We start from the raw sequence: 18,200 nt of genomic DNA, 5'->3' as shown, positions 1-18,200 counted from the left end.
GCTGGGGCTGGTGGGGTCCCGAGGGGGGTGCAGGTGCTGCGAAGCAGCAGCTCCGCCCCCCCGGAACGCCACCGGCCCCCCCTCCCCGACCGCCGGAGCTCCGGGCCCCCAAGGGTTAACGGGCGGCCGGGGAGGGCTGGGCGCACCTTTGGGGCTGGATATTAATAACGCGGCGGGGAGGGACGGGAGGCGAACCGGGCGGGGGGGGGAAGCCTCGCCCGGCCCCCCCGGAGCTGCGCAGGCGATGCCCGATCGTGCCGGGTCCCCCCCTCTCGCCGCCGCCGGGACGCGGAGCCGGGACGGAGCCGCCGGGACGCCGCGGACCAGGGGCTGCATGGCCGGGGGGGGCTGTGGGGGCCGCCCCGTCCTCCGCGGGGCACCCCCCGGCGCTGGGTAAGGTCCTGATTTCTGCTCGACCCCCTCGCGGGACCCCCCACCCCGCGCCCCCGCGGACCCCCGGGGCTCCTGCGGGGAAACTGAGGCACGCGGTGCCCCCCGCGCTGCCGGCGGGGTCTGGGCATCACCCGACCCTCGGCGGGGTCCGGACCCACGGCACCCACCCCGCAGCGACGGCACCGCGACCCCCCGGCCCTTCCCCTGCCCCGCCGGGGCACCCGGAGCCCGGGGCTGGGGGCGGCCACTCGCGACCCTCCCGTGGGAGCTGCGCGGCGGGAGGGAACCGGCTCGGCCGGGGGATTCTCCGACGGGGGCCGGGACCCCGGAACCCCCCTGCACCCCTCCGGAACCCCCCTGCACCCCTCCGGAACCCCCCTGCACCCCTTTGCACCCCCGGCACCTCCCGCATCCCCCACCCCCCCGACTGGGCGCTTTGAGGGGCTCCGGGATCAGGCGCTTTGGGCCGTGGGGGGCCCCCGCTGCCCCCCACCCCGCTCGCCCCACGGCGGGGCCGGATCCGGATCGGGGAGCGGCGCGGAGCCCCGAGCGTGCAGGTCTGGTCCTGTCCCGGCAGGCAGCGATCCCGGCCCGGCGCCCGCCGCGGGGCCCTGGGGGTGGCGGGGCCGTCACCCGTCCCGGTGCCGCGCGGGCACGTGTTTGGGACACGGCGTCGCCCACCCGGCGTCACCAACCGGGTGTCACACGCCCCTTGTCACCCACCCGCCGGACCCCTCCGGCAGCACCGGACCCCCCGTCCCCGCCCCGGGGACCCTCCCGCCGGGGCTGCTCTTGCTCGTCTCTCCTTCTTCCCCCTCACTGCGGTCCCCGGGGGGGGCTCGGCGGCGGCCCCGTCCCTGCGGCAATGGGGAGGGTGGGGACACCCCCCTGCCACCCCGGCCCCTGGGACGAGGGGCTCAGGGCTCTGTGCTCCGCAGGTGCCGGCGGCCGTGGCGGCTCCTGCTCCTGGCCTGGCTCAGCCTGGTTGGCACGGCACAGGTGAGGGGGTTGGGGTGCACGGTGGCACCCCCGGGCCGCCTGACCCCCACCCCGGTGCTGATTGGCACCTCCCTCGTGCAGGACCCAGCCCTGAGCACACCAGCGAGGGTCCCCGAGCCCCCGGCCCCCGCTCGGCCCCGCCGGCAGCCGGCCCGGGGGACCTGGGGGTCCTGGGGCCCCTGGAGCTCCTGCTCCAGCTCCTGCGGGGACGGGGTTGCCCTTCGCACCCGGAGGTGCCAGCGGTGAGTGGGGCACGGGGACCCCATCCCATGGCAGGACCCAAACCCCACACGGGGCACCCAAATCCCCTGGCACGGCTCTGCCACCGCCCCCCGTGTGTCCCTGGGGTCCTTGGCACCACCTGGGGGGTCCTGGAGCCTGGTGACTCCACCCTGCTGGGATGAGGGACATCGTGGGACATTGGGGTACCCGCTCCTGCTCCCCCGTGGGGACGTGTCACTGCCAGCCCTGTGGTGGCTCGGTGGCACCGCAGCCCTGGAGATGGGGGGTTCCCTGGGGGGGCTGTGGGGCACAGGCAGGGCTACTCAGGGGGGTCCCTGTCCCGGCCCCACCGCGCTGACGCTGTGCTGGCAGGACCCCCGGGGAGGAGCCGTGCACGGGGGACCCGCGGCAGTACCGGCTCTGCCAGCTCCAGGTGAGCACGGGGAGGGCCGGGCACTGACGTGGCTGGTGCCAGTCCCCATCCCGGCCCGTGGGCTCCATCCTGCCGCTCCCACAGGGCTGTCCCAGCGGCTCCGTGCCCTTCCGGGCCATGCAGTGCTCCCTCTACGACAACAAGCCCGTCCTGGGCACCTCCGCCCGGTACCACTGGGTTCCCTTCCACGGAGGTGAGTCCCGGGGTGGGGACGGTGTCATGGGGCTGACGGGGGGGCCACGGCTGCCCCCGGTGTCACCCCCATCCCTTCTCACCCCAACCCATCAGCCCCCAACCTCTGCGACCTCAACTGCCTGGCCGAGGGGCACAACTTCTACTACAGCTTCGGGCGGGTGCTGGACGGGACCCGCTGCGGCCCCGGCTCCCCGGACCTGTGCGTCGGCGGGCGCTGCCTGGTGGGTGTGAGGGGCTGGGACCCCCCGGGACCCCTCGGGACCCCCAGCCCTGACCCCCCACGCTGAGGCAGCGTCTGGGCTCCCACAGAGCGTGGGCTGTGACGGGATCCTGGGCTCGGGCCCCCGCCCCGACGCCTGCGGCCACTGCGGCAGCGGCTCCTGCGTCTTCGTGCACCGGCTGTTCCAGGGCTCGGACCCCTCCTCCGGTGAATGAACCATTGCCCCGGCCCCCTCCATGGGTGAATGCTTTGGCTCTTGGATCCCCTGTCCTCCCGTCCCCCGTCTGTGTCCCCAAGGCATTGCCTGAGTCCCCTGTCACCCTGTCCACCAGGGCATCGTCCCTGATCCCTCCCTGTCCCCAGCAGGCTCGGAGCAGCCCCCTCACCAGGGTGATTTGGCCTCGTTGCAGAGGGTGTTGCTCCTCTGGGGTGGGTGGAGGGTCTCTGGGGCACCCCTGTGGTCTGTGGGGTCCCCAGGGGTGTTCGAGGGTCCCTGGGGGCACCCAGAGTCCCTCTGTCCATATCCAGAATCCACGGGGTGCTGGGCAGGCTGTGGGGACAGTGATTCCCGTGAGAGCAGACAGCCCTGGATGGCACCCCAGGGCCATTGTGGGGTGCCCCCAATGTCCCATCACATGGGCCCAGCTGGGTTAATGCCCCAGACCCCGGTCATCTGTGCCCCATCCCCTCCTGCCCCATCCCCCCAGGGTGTCCCCTCGGGCCCTGCCCCAGCTCTGCCCTGACTCTGCCCCCCACCCCGACAGGATATTTTGGGTACATGAACGTGACCAAGATCCCAGCTGGGGCCACCCACATCAAGGTGACGGACAAGAGCCGCAACTACCTGGGTAGGACACGAACTGCCCTCATCCCAGTCAGCCCCAGCCCATCCCAGTTGGTCCTGGCCGGTGCCAGCTGCGGGTCTGGGCAGGGCAGGGCAGGGCAGGGCAGGGCAGGGCAAGGGGTGGCTGTGTCATTCCGTGCTGTGCTGTCCCTCATTGTCCCTCGTTGTCCCTTGTTGTCCCATGGCTGCCGTGCCGCTCCCTCGCTCAGATGCTGTTTTGAGCATCCCGGGGTCAGTGAACTCACAAGCTCTCAGGGCAGTTTTCCAGAGGCTGCGGCTGTGGGTTTTGGGAAGGGCTGAGCTGGAGCGGGGCCAGACCGGCCACTGCACACCAGAACCAGCACCCCCATTCCCCCAACTCCCCTCCCCAGCGCAGCCGGAGCCCCGGCCCCCTCTGGGAGCAGGGTCTGGGGGCTTGGTGGAGGCGGGGGGTTGCACACCAGGGTTTGGCTCCGGCTTGGGCCCGAAGCCAAGATCTTACAAGAAAGCAGATTCCCCGGAGCCCCGAGCGCGGCTCTCCCGGCCCACGCTGCCCTCCCTGCGCCGGGAGAGGCCTCCGGTGGGGACTCGGGCGGGGGGTCCCGGGGGCTGTGCGGTGCTGGGCCCGGACCCGCTTGCTCCCGCAGCGCTGATGACGAGTGATGGGCGCTACGTGCTCAACGGGGACTGGGCCATCGCCTGGCCGGGCCCCTATGAGGCCGCCGGCACCCGCCTCACCTACACCCGCGCCCCCGACGGCACCGAGAGCCTGGAGGCGCCCGGGCCCACCGACCAGGACCTGCACGTGATGGTGAGGGCGGGGAGGGGGCACACGGGGACAAGGGGCAGCCGCCCCCAGCCCCCACCGCCCCCCTCAGCCCTGCCCGTGCCCCCAGGTCCTGCTGCAGGAACCCAACCCTGGCATCGAGTACGAGTTCTGGCTGCCCCGCGGGCACCCCCCGCCCGGCCGTGGGGACACCAGCCCCCTGCGGCAGCCCCAGCCCCGGGGGGCCGGCAGCCCCCCGCCCCAGGAGCCCCCGCTCACCCCGGCCCCTGCACGGCCCCCCCAGCCCGGGGGCTCTGCCACGGAGCCGCCACCGAGGAGCCCCCCAGGCTGGAGCCAGGATGGGGGTGCTGCAGGTACCTGCTCCCCTCGGGGGTCCCCACAGCCCCCCAAACCCCTGGGCTTGCTGCTGTGGATGGGGGGTCCCGGAGAGCTCAGGGATAGAAATGAGATGAGGGCCCTAAAATGGGCCCTAAAAACCCCCTCCAGAACTCTCAGGAGCCCGGTGTGTCCCTCTCTGGAGTCTGGACCCCCAATGAGCCCTCCCAGAACTTCGAGGAGGGGGTTTTGGGGGGTGAGGAGTCCCCTCCGCCCCCTAAACTGCTGCAGCTTTGTCCCCGCAGGGCGATGCGGGAGGTGCCGCCCGGCCAAGGGACGTTCCCAGCGCATCCGGCACTTCTGCCAGAGCGACTTCGGTGAGCGCCGGGGCGGGAGGGGCTCGGGAGGGTGTCCCCTCGGGACAGGGCTCAGGGCACCGCCAGGGGCGGGAAGGGGCTCAGGGTGCCCCCTCCTCACCCCGCAGTGTTCCACGGGCGGATCGTGGCGCAGCGCTTGGTGGGGCGGGAGACGCGCTACGAGGTGGAGGTGAAGGCGCCGTTCCGGCAGCGCTCGCCGCTGGTGTCCCGGGAATACCTGTGGGTGCCCAACACCTGCGGGTGCCCCCCACTGCGGGAGGGCGGCGAGTACGTGCTGATGGCGCGGCGGCACGTGAACCACGAGCACACCCTGAACCGCATCCTGCTGCAGGACGGCGGCTACGCCCGGCCCTGGACACCCCGCGAGGCCCGGCTGGTGCGGGAGGCGGCGCGGCACTGCCCCCAGCCCCGGCCGCCCTGAGCCCCCCCGGCCCCAGCGCCCCCCGGGACGGGACCCCGAGGGCGAGCCCGGCGCTCCTGCCGTGCACCGACCCCTCCCCTGGCTGTGCATGGACCCCCAGGGACCCCCCGTCCCGCCCTGGGGGATCTCGCCGTCCGTGGGGTCCGTGTGGCAGCGGCGTTGGGGTGGGGGAGAAGGAGGGTGGTAATTTATTATTTTTGCAGAAAATAAACCTGTTTATCCCCTCGCTCGCCGCGTGCCCCTTCCCGGCTGGAGCAGGCCCAGGGGGTCTCCTCTGTGTCCCCACGGGCAGGGGGTCCCCAGAGTGTCCCCGTGCCGAGCCCCCGGAGCAGCTCCCGCCCCACAGCGTGTCCCAGTCCCCGATGGCCCCGTGCCAGGCCCTCCCCGCCGGGGTCGGGGACCTGCCGCTTATCTCCCTTCCGGCGGAGGCAGGGGGGTCCCCCCTCGTGCCGGAGCCCCCTCACCCGTAACCCAACCCGTGCAACGGGGGGGGCACCGCGGGGCCCACACGGGGACAGGATGTGACGGGGGGCACTGGGGCACCCTGAGGGGCATCACCAGCTTGGGGCTCCCTTGGGGGTCTTGCGCCCGTTGGGGGGTGGGTTTGGAGCTGGTGCCAGGGGAGGGCTGAGACCTCCCAGCTCGTGTCCCTGGTGGCTGTTCCCAAACTGGGGTACTTGGGAGGGGTACGGGGGTGGGTGCCCTGGGGTGCCCCAAGTGGCAGCTGCCAGGCCAGGAGGGTCCTGGTCACCCCGGGGCAGAGATGAGCCCTGGGACCAGCTGGGGCTCGGTGCTGGGCTCCCCAGCTGGTGCCAGTAAAGTGGTGCCTGAGTGATTCCAGGTGCTCCGGCGTGATTGGGGCAGTAAAGGTGCCTCCACCCTGTAAGAGTGGCCCCTCTAGAGTGGCCCCTCTCGTCCCACTCTGTCCATTTGGGGCTGCCAGGGTGGGTTTGTCCCTGGGCAGGGAGGGGGTTCAGTTCCAGCTGCCCACCGAGGACTAGGCCAGGCCGGGGGAGCAGGATGGGGAAAACCCCTCGGAGAGGCCGTGGGGAAGCTGTGCCCTGGTGCCTCCAGCTCTAACTCGACCTGCTGGGCTGGGCAGTGTCCCCAGGACTGTCCCCTGGTGTGTGCACAGACCCCAGCTCAGCCTGGGGCTCGGGGTCCCCCTGAGGAGAGCCCCTCTGTCTCAGCTGCCTTTGGAGACAAAGCTCCATCCCGCTCCCTCCTCTCCGTGCTCTGCAAGGTCCAGCCAAGGGTTTTCATGGGTCATTATACGCTTGGAGAAAGGTCTGGCTCTCTCTCTTAATTCCCAAAACTCTTCAGCTGAGCAAACACTCTGTGCTCTGGCCAGCACAGCCGGGGAGGGGGGGACACAAACCCCCTCCCCTATGTCCTGGGGCAGCCCAGGGGCCTGGCGTGGGGCCGCTGCCCCCGGGAGGGCCCCAGCTGGCAGCTCTCCCTGTCCATCCCTGCCCAGTGCCACGTGCCGGGGCACAGCTGCCACCCTGCTGCTGCCAGTCCCCGTGGGACAGAGAGGGCCGGGGGGCTTTGCCTCCTCTCAGTGCCCTGGGGGGGGGAACGGGGTGTCTGGGGGGTGCAGCCACCCTGGGATCCCTTTTTTGAGGCCTAAAAGTTGCTGGTGAACAGGAACTGGGGCCCGTGGAGTGGATCTGGGCTGCCTTCTGCTGCCTCTGCTCCATGGTGGGCTCGTGGCTGAGCTCCTGCTGTGGCACCACGCGGGTGCAGCTGCTTGGACACACGTCACATCCCATCCCTCTGCTCCTGGGAAAGGGCACGGGGCTCCTGGCCCCTCTGGAAATGCTCAGGTCCCTGGGGGTGTGGGGGGGACAAGGTGGGGAGGGAGGGCCACCACCCTGTCCCCGTGCAGAGCCGGACACGGGGTGGGAGCAGCTGCTGGGAAGGGAAATCCCCCTGCACAGAGGGTGGTCCAGGAAGGCAACAACCAGTTTATTTTGGAAGCCGGGCGAGATGCCAGCCGTGTCCCAGGCCGTGTCCCTGCAGCCCAGGCTGGTGTCACTCTGTCCTTCCGCCCTGGGGACAGCAGAAGGCGCCTTTCCCTGCACGGAGGGCCACCCGGCACGTGGGGTAGAGGATGCCCGCCAGGACCAGGCTGCTGCAGGCCAGCACGGTGACAACCAGGAGCTCCCTGCGCAGCCCCCCCGGGCTGAGGGGGCCCTGGGAGGGGGAGCAGCTGTGGGTGAGCTGCTGGAAGGTGCGGGTGGAGGGGCAGGACGTGCAGTTGGTGGCCGAGGCGCCCTGGCAGGTGTAGCAGGAGGGGTGGCAGTGGGCACACACGCGGGCCGTGGCGGTGGCACCGCGGGCCCGGCCGTAGTAGCGCGGGGGGCAGTAGGGCAGGCAGGAGCGCTGGTGGGCGTACAGGGAGCTGCCACACTCTGAGGAGAGAGGGTGGGATGAGCCCCCCGGGGCCCAGAGCACTGTCACTGTGCCCCCCTAAAGCCTCACTCACCCTCGCAGGCTCCCTCCTTGTCCCACCGGACGCAGCCGTCCGTGGCGGAGGCTGCGGAGCGCCTGGAGCTCATGTCCTCGTCCGTGCCGTGCAGGTGCAGGATGAAGCTGGTCAGCTGGCCTGGGGACAGGAGGGACAGGGCTCAGGACCTGCCAGGTGATGGATATGGGGCTGGAAGCTTTGGGGTTGTGCCCCCTTCCTGGCCCTGTGCTGGCCAGGGAGGCCCTCGGAGCAAACAAGGGGCCCCGTAGATAAGGAGGGCTCGTGGCTGGGAGGGAGAAGCCAACAAGTTGCTCATCCAAGGGGGGGAAGGAAGAAGAATGATCAGGCACTGGGTGATCCCAGTAAATGGGTGTGTCCCCCCAGGGCACCCACCTGTGTTATGGGCATCGCCCTTGTTCTCCAGGTGGAGGGTCCAGGTCCCCTTGGGGTTCTCGTCCCAGAAGTGTGTGGACATGAAGGTCCAGTCCTTGTAGCCCTCCTGGCTGGTGTCGTAGGGGCTGGAGGAGGAGAGGAGAGCTGGGAGTGCCAGCCGGGGGGGCTGGAGGAGCAGGATGTGGCCAAGGACAGCCTGGAGTCCCCCTGTTCTTGCCCTAAGGGGGCACTGCCATGTGGCAGAGGCCCAGAGGAGTTTTGGGCCCGGTGAGCCCCTTGCTGGGGGTCTCCTGGCCCCGGGAGGGCTGTGGAGGGGCCCCCCAGCCCCTGGTGGGTCCAGGTGCTCCGTGTCCTTACCGCATGGTCACCAGCATGGACGTGGTGCCCGTGGGGCTGCTCAGGGCCACCACCAGGTCCCCCCTGCGGCTGTAGCTCAGGGACAGCTGGACCTGGACGTGCTCCAGCGAGCGGATGCTCTGGGAGCAGGAGAAGACATCTGTGGAGATGGTGAGCTTGGAGCCGATGTCCCTGTCAAGGGCAGGCTGGAGGTGAGGGCACGCCTTCCCCTTCCGCGGGCATCCTGCCCTCCTCCACAGCCTCCAGGCACAGCCCCGTGCCCGCAGCAGGCACCGTGCAGCACAGGCCGCTTTTTGGGAGGCAATCCCTGTTCCTGGAGCAGGCACAGCAAGTCCCAGTGTGAGGCTGGGCCCGGGGGTGCTGTCCCTTACCTGGGGGCCTGAAGGACCTTGACTGAACACTTCTCCTGAGGCCGAGTCCCTGCCCAGGCCATGGCCTCCTGCACCAGCAGCCCCGCGTCCAGCAGCCCGTAGCCGTAGTAGTGGCTCACTGGAAAGCAGGTGCCACAGGAGAGGACCCGTGAGCCCCTCAGCGCTGGCAGAGCACCGGGAGCTGCTGGAAGGTGTCCCAGGGCCAGGTGAGGGGAGCAGGAAGGGCTGAGCCCTGCACTCACCCCTGCGTCCCACCCCGTTCTTGGCCCAGTCCTCGGCCTTGAGGTGAGCGGGTTTGGAGGCCCTGATGATGAGGTGCTGCAGGTCACGCCAGCTCAGGGCTGGGCTGGAAGCAAGGAGGATGTGGGGACAGAGGTGTCTGGGTTGGCTTTTAAGGGTGAGATTCAACCCTTCTAAATCATGAGGTGGGTAAGTCAGCTGTCTGGGTCCAACCAGGTCCCCCCACAACCTCCTTCAGTGCCCAAGTGGGAGCAAAAAGACCTCCAGAGCACAATTCTCCTCCTGTCCCCTGCCCTCCCATGGTTTTGGGAGAAGATGCTGCCCCACCAGAACCCGGGGACACCTCAACTCTGCACTCCCAACCTCCCTGCCAGCAGCCTCCCCCCTTCCTCAGGGCTCCCCCTCTCCCTGAGGGCTGTCCTGCTCTCTCAGTGTCACCTACTTGGCCTCCAGTGCCAGGGCGACCATCCCTGCGGCCAGCGGGGCCGAGGCCGAGGTGCCCGTGTGCTTGTCGGTGCAGCGGTGGTGCAGGTCGGTGGTCACCTGGGGAGAGGGGGGGGCTCAGCACCACTGCCAGGGAGGGCTTCCCAGAGCTGGGCACCTCCAGCAAACGCTCCTTTTGTGACCCTTTGGGCTTCTGCAGGGAGGTCCACACAGACTCTTTACCAAAGCTGCCCTGTCCCTCCCCGGGTGAGAAGGGCTGGGATGAGCCCGCCCCGTGGGATGTGCTGGGATGCCCCGTGTGCCCCGTGGGATGTGCTGGGATGTGCCATGTGCCCCATGGGATGTGCTGGGATGTGCCATGTGCCCCGTGGGATGTGCTGGGATGTGCCATGTGCCCCGTGGGATGTGCTGGGATGCCCCGTGGGATGTGCTGGGATGCCCCGTGTGCCCTGTGGGATGTGCTGGGATGCCCCGTGGGATGTGCTGGGATGCCCTGTGGGATGTGCTGGGATGCCCCGTGTGCCCTGTGGGATGTGCTGGGATGCCCCGTGGGATGTGCTGGGATGCCCCGTGGGATGTGCTGGGATGCCCCATGTGCCTCAGGGTCGTTGCTCTGGCGGGCCTGTCACCACACTCACGATCTGGACGTCGCTGCTGGCCCTGCTGCTGTAGGTGGTGGTGAGGATGGCAGCACAGCCCTCGCTGTAGCGGGGCCGCTGCCCGTCGCCCAGGACGCTGCCCACCGACACCGTGTAGATGCTGTTGCCGTACCCGTCGCAGTTGCAGTCGTCGTAGTGGATCCCCCCGTTGCCCGAGGCCCAGATGAAGATGGAGCCGAGCCCCCCCCGGCCCTGTTGGGGAGGCAGAGGGGGGTGGGCAGGGGGTCCCGGTGCCCCCGAGGCCCCCGAGGCCCCCGAGGCCGGCGCTGGGCTCACCTGGCTGACCCCCCTGTGGAAAGCGGCCGCCGCCAGCTCGCCCGGCCCGTCCACCGTCCTGCCGTCGTCCTCGGGGCCCCAGCTGGCACTGTAGATGTGGATGTGCTGCGAGTGCAGGCTGAGGGCCTGGGCCTCCACCACGTCGATGATGGGACCGTCCAGCATCCGCACACCTGAGGGCCAGCACAGGGAGCGGCCGTGGGCACCGGGAGTGGCCGTGGGCACCGGGAGCAGCCGTGGGCACTGGGAGCAGCCGTGGGCACCAGGAGTGGCCGTGGGCACCGGGAACGGCCGTGGGCACCGGGAATGGCCGTGGGCACTGGGAATGGCCGTGGCCGAGAGGCGGCAGCACCGGGGGAGGCCGGGAGGGCTCCAGGGGAAAACGGGAGCCACGCAAGTGCCACACCAAGGGGAGGGACGAGGGGCACCTCGACAGCCCCCCCTTCGCCCCCCCTACCTCGAGCACCGTCCACATGACCCTGCCCTAAGCAGATCAGGCTCCTGCGGGGCTGTGCCGCTGCCACGAGCCAGTTCCCAAAGCTCCTTGTTAAGCCTTTTGTAATTAAGCCCGGGGAGTTATCCCGGCTTTTAACCCCCTTTGCCACCCTCGCTCCTGCAGGGGCACCTGAGCCTGCCCAGGGATGGTGCTGCTGTGTTGGGGTGGGCATTAGACCCCCGGGGAGCTCAGGGACTGATGTGTGGTCACACTGCAGCACCTTCTACCCCCCTGCAAGCCCCGATTGTGGCCCCACCTGGGATCACACATCCTCCCGGGGTGCTGGAGCTGCTTTCCAACCTCCATCCCACCGGAGAGGTGTCTCACCTCCAATTTTGGCGTTGTAGGCGACGCCTGCCCCGCAGATCCCGTTGTTGGCCACAGCTGCCACTTCTCCTGCACAGCGTGTCCCGTGCCTGGGGGGGCAGAGTGAGATGGGTGAGGGGCCTGGGGCAGCCTCGCCCCCCAAGGGATGGAGCAGAACCCACCAGTTATTGTCCCCATCACCGTATCTGGGCTGGGGATCGGGGTCGTTGCTGTTGAAGTCGTAACTCGCCTGCGGGTCCTGTTACAGAACGAGGCACCAGCGTGAGTGAAGGGCCCTGGCAGGGCTGTGACAGCCCAGCACAGGCGCCTGGCACCCAGCCCAGGGCTGGCACCGCCGGGGGCCCTCACTGCCAGCCCAGGGGGGACGGGGGGGCCCCTTCGGGCCCAACTGTGCTGGGTCAGTCTGAGCTAAACTGAGTTCGGAGAAGGGAACGGAGATGGGGAAGGGGCTGGAGCAGCAGGAGGGGCTGAGGGAGCTGGGGGGGCTCAGCCTGGAGAAAAGGAGGCTCGGGGGGGACCTTCTGGCTCTGCAACCCCCTGACAGGAGGGGGGAGTCGGGCTCTGCTCCCAGGGAACAAGGGACAGGAGGAGAGGGAACGGCCTCCAGCTGTGCCAGGGGAGGGTCAGGTTGGACACCAGGAGGGATTTCTCCATGGAAAGGCTGTTCAGGCACTGGCAGGGGCTGCCCAGGGAGGTCTGGAGTCCCCACCCCTGGAGGTGCCCAAGGAAGGACTGGAGGTGGTACTCAGTGCTCTGGGCTGGGGGACAAGGTGGGCATTGGGCACAGGGGGGGCTCTGTGATCCTGGAGGTGTTTGCCAACTGCCAGGATCCTGTGGAGCGGGGTGAAAGCAGCACAGCTTGGCTGGTTCAGTGACAGAGCCCTGCGTGGTGACTCACCCGAGGGGGACCCTCACAGGAGAGAGGAACTACAACCCACAGGAATTGTGTTGTTGCAAACACCCAGGATTTATCTCTCCTTCCTTGCTGAGCACGTGAGGGTTTACCAGCTTTACTGGCTTTGCAGCCTGCTGTAATTACACCAATTTTGGGGGCTCGAGTGTGTGTACAAGTTCTAACGTTTCCTCGACGTGAGAATTCGCTGTGGGAGACTCCAAACCTGTGATCTGGCCCTGGAGAGGCCGAGTTCCCACTGCACAGTCCCTGGGGTGGGATGAAGGCACCGGCTCCCCCCCTCCCTGGGGAGCCCCCACCCTGGAGGAGCCTGTGCCTGCACCCCCTCGTAGTTACATAGTTGGCAGCCAGGTCGGGGTGATCCTTCTCCAGCCCATCATCCAGGATGGTCAGCACGACCCCCCGCCCCGTGTAGCCCCTGCTCCAAGCCGTGAGGATGTTCAGGTCAGGACTGATGTCGTTGTTCTGGAAAACAGATTAAATTTGCTCAGCAGCCTGGGAGTGACCTCCAGGGGCTTGTGCTGCCTCACCACCGCCAGCATTAGCCCTGTTTGTGTGCTGGGGCGGGCAGTGGGAAGGGCATTCTGCGCTCTAGGTGAGGATTGGAAGGGGAAGCAGCACCATCTCACCATGTACCACTGCTTGGGGAACCAGGGGTCCGTGGGCACCACGCTGGCACCTCTCTTTGTGCGCCTCTTCAGCGTCTGCTGCTCAAACCACAGCACCTGGGCGGGGGGCAGTGCTGTGGGTGCCGGGCAGAGCCTGCCCAGGGCCGTGCCCGGGTTCCCCATGCCCCCTCCCTACCTCGGGGTCCCTCATCAGCCGCACGTGCCACCCCCAGTGCCTGCTCAGGGCTCTCTGCCGGGTGCCACGGTGTCCCAGGTGGTAGTAGGGCTCTCCCTCCATCACCTGCGGGCACAGGGAGCTGCTGTCAGTGTTTCCAGCCCGGCTGGGGACACCCGCACCGGTTCCACTCGGGTGGGGAGGTCAGGAAGGTGAATTTAATGTGAACTGAGTATGGCAGGACCAGCAGAAAGTGTCACCGGGAGACAGAGCAGGGGTCTGGGGGGAGGGTGTACCCTGGGCGTCCCCTGCTCCCCCCCTGCATGCTCAGAGGGGACACTGGGACAGATTCCCAGGCTGCCCCATCCCAGGAAGTGTCCAAGGCCAGGTTGGACGGGGACTGGTGCAACCTGGTGGAAGGTGTCCCTGCCCACGGGACGAGCAGAGGGGACAAGTGAAGGGGACAAACAGTGGGGACACAGGGTGGGGATGAGCACGGGCAGTCGGGACAGCGGGACATGGGGTGGGCTGGGCCCGCCACCCCCGTCCAGGCCGCACCTGGCCCAGGTAGAGCAGCCCATGACGGCGGGCCAGGGCCTGGGCGTCCCGCGGCCCCGCCGCCACCCGCACGGCCCAGCTGCTCAGGTAGACGCGGGGCTTGGCGGGGGCGGCGGCGGCGGCGACCACCGGCACCGCGAACAGCACCGCGAGCAGCCCCGGGAGCGCCGAGGGCGCCGGGACGGGCCTGGGCCTCGCCGCCATGAGGCCGCGGCGGCCGAGCGCCAGTTGCCATGCCAACGGCGTCGGCCCCGCCCCCGCCCGCCCGGCCTCGCCTCATTGGCCACTTTGGGCCGTCCCCGCCTTCTCATTGGCCCCGCCCCCGCCCCGCCTCCCCGTTGGCCGCGCCCCCCGGCTGGCCACGCCCCCCGCGGCCGCACTGCCCGGGGCGCGGGGTCGGTGCGGGGCCGCTCCGGGGCCGCCGCTTCGTCCCCTTCTCCTCCTCCGCCTCGCCGCCGCCATGGGCTCGGTGCAGCAGCGCCTGCAGCGCTTCCTCGACCGCCCCGGGCCGCTCGGCGACCTGCTGGGCCGGCTGGAAGCCCGTACCGGCGTCCAACGGCTCTACCTGGCCTCAGGTGCGACCGGTACCCCGCCGCCCCCCCGGTTCTCCTGTCCTGCCCCCCCACCCCTCCTCTTTCCTGGGGCACCCTGGCAGCCCCTCACCGTGGCTCTGGGCTCGGCGGGGACACGGGGAGGGCGGGCAGGGTCCCCCCTGGTTGAGGGGTGCGGAGCGGGGCCGTGCCGAGAGGGGGCCGGGGGGTCCCGGGGGGTGACACCGCTGTCACCGCTCCGTCCTCGTCTTCTGCGGACGTGGAATCCCGAAATCCCGCACCCTGAAACCCGCGGGGTCCGGGTGTCAGAGGCGTCAGACGGACCCTCGAGGCCCCCTGGCAGAGGGGGGTCCCCATTCTGGGTGAGCCCCCAAATCCTGGTGGGTCAGCCCAGGCATTGGGGGCGGGAGCTCGTCCCTGTGTCCCACCGGGAGCGTGGGGATCCGGCCGTTAACCGGATCCTGTTGCTCGTTAATGAGGAACCAGCCGGATTCTCCCCGGGGAGCGTCCCCTGGCACAAAGTGCCCCCTCTGCTCTGACCCTCGGCCCTGTGCCCTGTCTGCCAACGTACAACTGGCCCGTCCACGTGCTCTGCGTTGGGGTTTCGTATCAAACCTCCCAGGAGGGACTCGGGGTTTCCCGATTTCCCATGTCCCTCCTGGAGCTCCCTCTGCCTTTGGCCTCCAGGTGTGATTCCCTGGCCCTTCACCTGCTGCAGGGCTGGTTTTTCCGCTCCGAGGGGGAAAACTGTCCATGAGCAGGCACGTGCTGCCAGGAGCAGGTTGTGTTTGGATGCGGTGCCAGTCAGGTGTCTTCCAAGCAAAACAATCCCGGGGATTTGGTCAGGCTCAGATATGAGGGACTTTTGGGGCAGGACAAGAGTGGAAGCACCAAAAAGTGATGGTTCTGTGCTCTGGATCTCTGTTCTGAAAAGGAGAAGCTGCTGCTAAACTAAAAACTTCTGATTTCTCTCTCCTCTGGCTCTGGAGCAATCCCTAATTTGTGTTTGAACCCAGCAAGGTCAGTTCTGCATCTCTGGAGCCCGCAGTGACCCACGGGCTGGGGTTTGGAGCCCATCTCCGTGGCCTCTGGGCAGCGGCTGCCCCCTCAGCGAAGCCTTTCCCTTGGTTTTTGCTGTTACATAAATTTCTCTGGGGGTTAAAATCCCGTGAAATCCCTTCTAAGGCTCTTGGGGAATGAAACCCAGCACTGCCTGGACCTGCCTGTTCTCCTTGAAGGGAGGTTTGGGATTGCTCCAAAGCCATGCTGCTCCTGCCCGTCTCCTGGGAAAGACCCGGAGCCGCGGCAACCCCGGATCGGGGCCAGAGCTGAGCCCAGGAATGCTGCAGTGAGCAGAGCCGGGATAATCCGCCCTCCAAGCCCCAGCAAGGACTTTCCTCTAATTCACCGGCACAGACAGGTTAATTCCCAGCTTTCCTCCTGCTGATGGAGGAGCTTTTTCCAGGGCAGGGGAGAGGCTGCCGGGCTGGGACAAAGTGCCCTTGGCTGCGCTCCGTGTGCCCCTGAGGCTTTCCTGCCCTCAGAGCCCCGTGGTTTCGGCAGCAAGAGCTCCCTGTGCCACCTTCCCCATCCACCAGCTCCACCGATCCAGCCTCCTGCTGGTGTCTCGAGGGCTGTGCAGGCTCCAGGCGACCGAAACCTTGGCCTTGCACTTAATTTACCGCTCTAACTGAACAGCTGGGAAGCGGGGTTGGATTGCTGCTCCCGGGGGAGCCGATCCCTCCTGCGCCGGTGGCTGCTCCAGCACGAGAAGCACCCGCGGGATCCCGGCCCCGGGAGCAGGGCTGGCCCTTGGACAGGCGTTATCGGAATGCCAGGTGGCTCCAGGGGAGCTGACTTTGGACCGTGGGTGTGCCGGCGTGTGCCGGTGTCCCCGGTTCCGGCGGTGCCGCGGCCCTGGCCTTGCTCCAGGCTGGCGACTGGTGAAAGTGCTGACAGCTCTGTGGTAAAGTCCCTTCCAGGGCCAGGGAGGGGACAAACAGTGACAGGGGCAGGTCGTGGGGCGCTCGGGGAGGAGCAGACCCTGCCACGTGACTCAGCGCCCTGTCGTGCTGGAGTTAATTGGGGGTGGTCGTTACCCCCATCTCGGGGGTCCTGGAATGCGCCTCTTCCCGCCCTGGGATGAGAGTCCTGCTCAGCAGCCTGGGAGGGGTCTCTCCTCGCTGGTGGCGGGTTCGTGACCGTCCCCTGTCCCCCGGCAGGTTCCGTGGCCTTCCTGGGGCTGTACCTCATGTTCGGCTACGGCGCCTCATTGCTCTGCAACCTCATCGGCTTCGCCTACCCCGCCTACGTCTCGTGAGTACCTGTCCCACCCCCTGCAGCACCTGGAGAGCGTTCCCTGCCCTTGGCTGAGGGTCTCCCTGCTCAGTGAAGAGGCAATTATGGCTGGGAAGCTCTTGAGGCCTTCCCGGAAAGGCTGAGACCGTGCCAGCTTGGGGCGGGAAGGTTTGCCCCAGGGTTTGGAGGATTTGGGAAGGAGGAGCCCACCCCAGGACTGCAGCAGCTGTGCCCTTCCCCTCTCCTGTCACAGCATCAAGGCCATCGAGAGCAGCAGCAAGGAGGATGACACCATGTGGCTCACGTACTGGGTGGTGTACGGCGTCTTCTGCATCGCCGAGTCCTTCTCCGACCTCTTCCTCTACTGGTTCCCCTTCTACTACGCTGGGAAGGTAATGCCTGTGCCAGGGAGAGGGTCCTCCTGCCCGAGGGCTGAACGTGGAGGGGCTGACTGTGGTGGGCTCTGCCCTGTGGGGCCGTGGTGGGGCTGCAGTCAGCTCAGATCCTGGTACATCCAATGAGCTCCAGCCTCGGAAGCTGCCGCTGGACCAGGCTGGGGGGGCACTGGAGCAGCTCGGCCCCTGCCCTGCCACCCTCCAGCTGAGCCCCTGTTGTCCCTGCAGTGCCTGTTCCTGGTGTGGTGCATGGCCCCCGTGCCCTGGAACGGCTCACAGGTGATCTACCACAGCATCATCCGGCCCTGCTTCCTCAAGCACCACGAGGCCGTGGACAACGTGATCAGTGACATCAGCACCAAGGCCCTGGACGCGGCTTCCACCGTCACCCGAGAAGGTAACGCGGGTCCCTCCGCCCTGTCCGTGTCGGGCGCTTTCCCCCGAGCAGGGCCGTGTGGGCAGCTCACTTTAACCACCACCAGGACACTGTTTCTCCGTGCCCACGCTCCGTGCTGCCCCAGCAGTGACAGGGGTGTCGCTGTCCCCTCTCTAACCTCTGTGTTCTCTTTGCGCCGCGCCTCTGGTCCAGTCCTGCAGACTCTGGCGAGCAGCAGAGCCCGGCTGGCGGCCGGGGCGGCCCCGCAGCTCAGCCTGTCCGTATGTAACAGCCACGGCTCCCGCTGCTGCCACGGGGAGACGGGGCCGGGCTGTACCGGGTGCCCGCCGGGCCCGGGGCTCGTGGCCACCGTGGCAGTGGCCAAACCGCCCTGCCCCTGCAGGCGTGGCTCCCGCACAACCGGCCCCTTCTCCCGGGGCGTGGGTAGAGCAGGCGCTTCCCTCCTGCTTCTCCATAGCCAGACCCTTCCGTGTGTCCGTCCGTGTGTCCGTCCCTGTGTCAGTGTGCTCCTCACAGCGCTGCCAACCTGTGGCTCCCATCCGGAGCCCCCCGGGGGCGGGGAGCAGGACCCTGGTGCCACCCCTGTGCTCAGCAGGAGGGGGATGGACCAGGATGGTGACCGGGACGGGCTGGGCCGGGGACACCGGGCACTGCCCCGGGGATGGGCACTAACGCTGTCCGTGTGTCTGCAGGAACCAGAGCATCCCTGAGCCTGGCAGAGGAATTGAACAAGATGAAGTGAGAGGGGCATCAGCACCCCCGGTACCGGCACTACGGCCCCGGTACTGGGACCGGCACCGGCACTCCCGGTACCGGCACCGGCATCCCCAGTACCGGCCCCACGGCCCCAGTACCATCACCACGCTCCTGGTACTGGCACCGTCATCCCCTGTACTGGCACCACAGACCCCAGTACCGGTACTACGGCCCCGGTACCGGCACCAGTGACTCCGGTACCGGCACCCCGGGCCTGGATCGTCCTCAGCCGGGATCCTGGATCTGTCCAAGCCAAGCCTGTCCCGTCCTCCCTATCCCCAATAAAGCCTCGGTGCCCTCGAGCCGCCGCTCCCGCGTGTTCTGTGACACC

At 68.5% G+C, this 18,200-nt stretch overlaps 3 protein-coding genes across 6 annotated transcripts; 2 read left to right on the top strand and 1 right to left on the bottom strand.

The window, feature by feature from the left end:
- The first annotated feature begins 208 nt into the window (after positions 1-208).
- ADAMTSL5 (ADAMTS like 5) lies at positions 209-5,321 on the top strand. Of its 2 annotated transcripts, none has more exons than XM_051810945.1 (12): positions 209-393; positions 1,332-1,392; positions 1,474-1,634; positions 1,987-2,047; positions 2,132-2,240; positions 2,336-2,463; positions 2,552-2,669; positions 3,227-3,310; positions 3,933-4,096; positions 4,182-4,425; positions 4,693-4,764; positions 4,872-5,321. In XM_051810945.1, exons 1-12 carry the CDS (start codon positions 245-247, stop codon positions 5,183-5,185), a joined length of 1,665 nt encoding a protein of 554 aa, XP_051666905.1. In that variant the 5' UTR covers positions 209-244; the 3' UTR covers positions 5,186-5,321. The 2 variants fall into 2 exon arrangements, with proteins under 2 accessions (XP_051666905.1, XP_051666906.1); XM_051810946.1 differs by having other exon boundaries at positions 4,679-4,764; positions 4,872-5,062.
- A 1,792-nt stretch (positions 5,322-7,113) lies between these two features.
- PCSK4 (proprotein convertase subtilisin/kexin type 4) lies at positions 7,114-14,577 on the bottom strand. 3 transcript variants are annotated; one of them, XM_051810923.1, is made up of 15 exons: positions 13,473-13,691; positions 12,936-13,040; positions 12,761-12,856; positions 12,468-12,596; positions 11,380-11,456; positions 11,219-11,307; positions 10,396-10,568; positions 10,099-10,311; positions 9,459-9,559; positions 9,019-9,122; positions 8,777-8,894; positions 8,406-8,576; positions 8,049-8,173; positions 7,674-7,793; positions 7,114-7,599 (listed from the first exon to the last, which is right to left on the bottom strand). In XM_051810923.1, the coding sequence occupies exons 1-15, from the start codon at positions 13,674-13,676 to the stop codon at positions 7,220-7,222; spliced, it is 2,205 nt and encodes a 734-aa protein (XP_051666883.1). In that variant the 5' UTR covers positions 13,677-13,691; the 3' UTR covers positions 7,114-7,219. The 3 variants fall into 3 exon arrangements, with proteins under 3 accessions (XP_051666883.1, XP_051666884.1, XP_051666885.1); XM_051810924.1 differs by having other exon boundaries at positions 9,019-9,080; XM_051810925.1 differs by lacking the exon at positions 13,473-13,691 and adding an exon at positions 14,136-14,577 and having other exon boundaries at positions 7,115-7,599.
- Positions 13,660-18,171, top strand: REEP6 (receptor accessory protein 6). The gene is made up of 5 exons (XM_051810991.1): positions 13,660-14,047; positions 16,246-16,339; positions 16,575-16,713; positions 16,945-17,113; positions 17,806-18,171. Exons 1-5 carry the CDS (start codon positions 13,675-13,677, stop codon positions 17,853-17,855), a joined length of 825 nt encoding a protein of 274 aa, XP_051666951.1. The 5' UTR covers positions 13,660-13,674; the 3' UTR covers positions 17,856-18,171.
- Positions 18,172-18,200: the final 29 nt, after the last annotated feature.

Source organism: Manacus candei, unplaced genomic scaffold (genome assembly GCF_025592945.1).
Source record: "Manacus candei isolate 608988 ecotype Guabito, Panama unplaced genomic scaffold, ASM2559294v1 h1tg000080l, whole genome shotgun sequence".
Taxonomy (NCBI): Eukaryota; Metazoa; Chordata; class Aves; order Passeriformes; family Pipridae; genus Manacus; species Manacus candei.
The sequence above is the reverse complement of the archived record's forward strand: the minus strand, read 5'-3'. Positions and strand labels throughout refer to the sequence as shown.

Bases quoted from the DNA above. Each gene is read 5' to 3' on its own strand.
- ADAMTSL5 (XM_051810945.1), top strand. From the start codon at position 245: ATGCCCGATCGTGCCGGGTCCCCCCCTCTCGCCGCCGCCGGGACGCGG. The intron at 1,635-1,986 runs GTGAGTGGGGCA...CTGTGCTGGCAG, and splicing joins CGCACCCGGAGGTGCCAGCG to GACCCCCGGGGAGGAGCCGT. The intron at 4,097-4,181 runs GTGAGGGCGGGG...CCGTGCCCCCAG, and splicing joins ACCAGGACCTGCACGTGATG to GTCCTGCTGCAGGAACCCAA.
- PCSK4 (XM_051810923.1), bottom strand. From the start codon at position 13,676: ATGGCGGCGAGGCCCAGGCCCGTCCCGGCGCCCTCGGCGCTCCCGGGG. The intron at 11,308-11,379 runs GTGGGTTCTGCT...CTGCCCCCCCAG, and splicing joins GGTGATGGGGACAATAACTG to GCACGGGACACGCTGTGCAG. The intron at 9,123-9,458 runs GTAGGTGACACT...CCTTGCTTCCAG, and splicing joins GCCCTGGCACTGGAGGCCAA to CCCAGCCCTGAGCTGGCGTG.
- REEP6 (XM_051810991.1), top strand. From the start codon at position 13,675: ATGAGGCCGCGGCGGCCGAGCGCCAGTTGCCATGCCAACGGCGTCGGC. The intron at 16,340-16,574 runs GTGAGTACCTGT...CTCCTGTCACAG, and splicing joins GCCTACCCCGCCTACGTCTC to CATCAAGGCCATCGAGAGCA. The intron at 16,714-16,944 runs GTAATGCCTGTG...TTGTCCCTGCAG, and splicing joins CCTTCTACTACGCTGGGAAG to TGCCTGTTCCTGGTGTGGTG.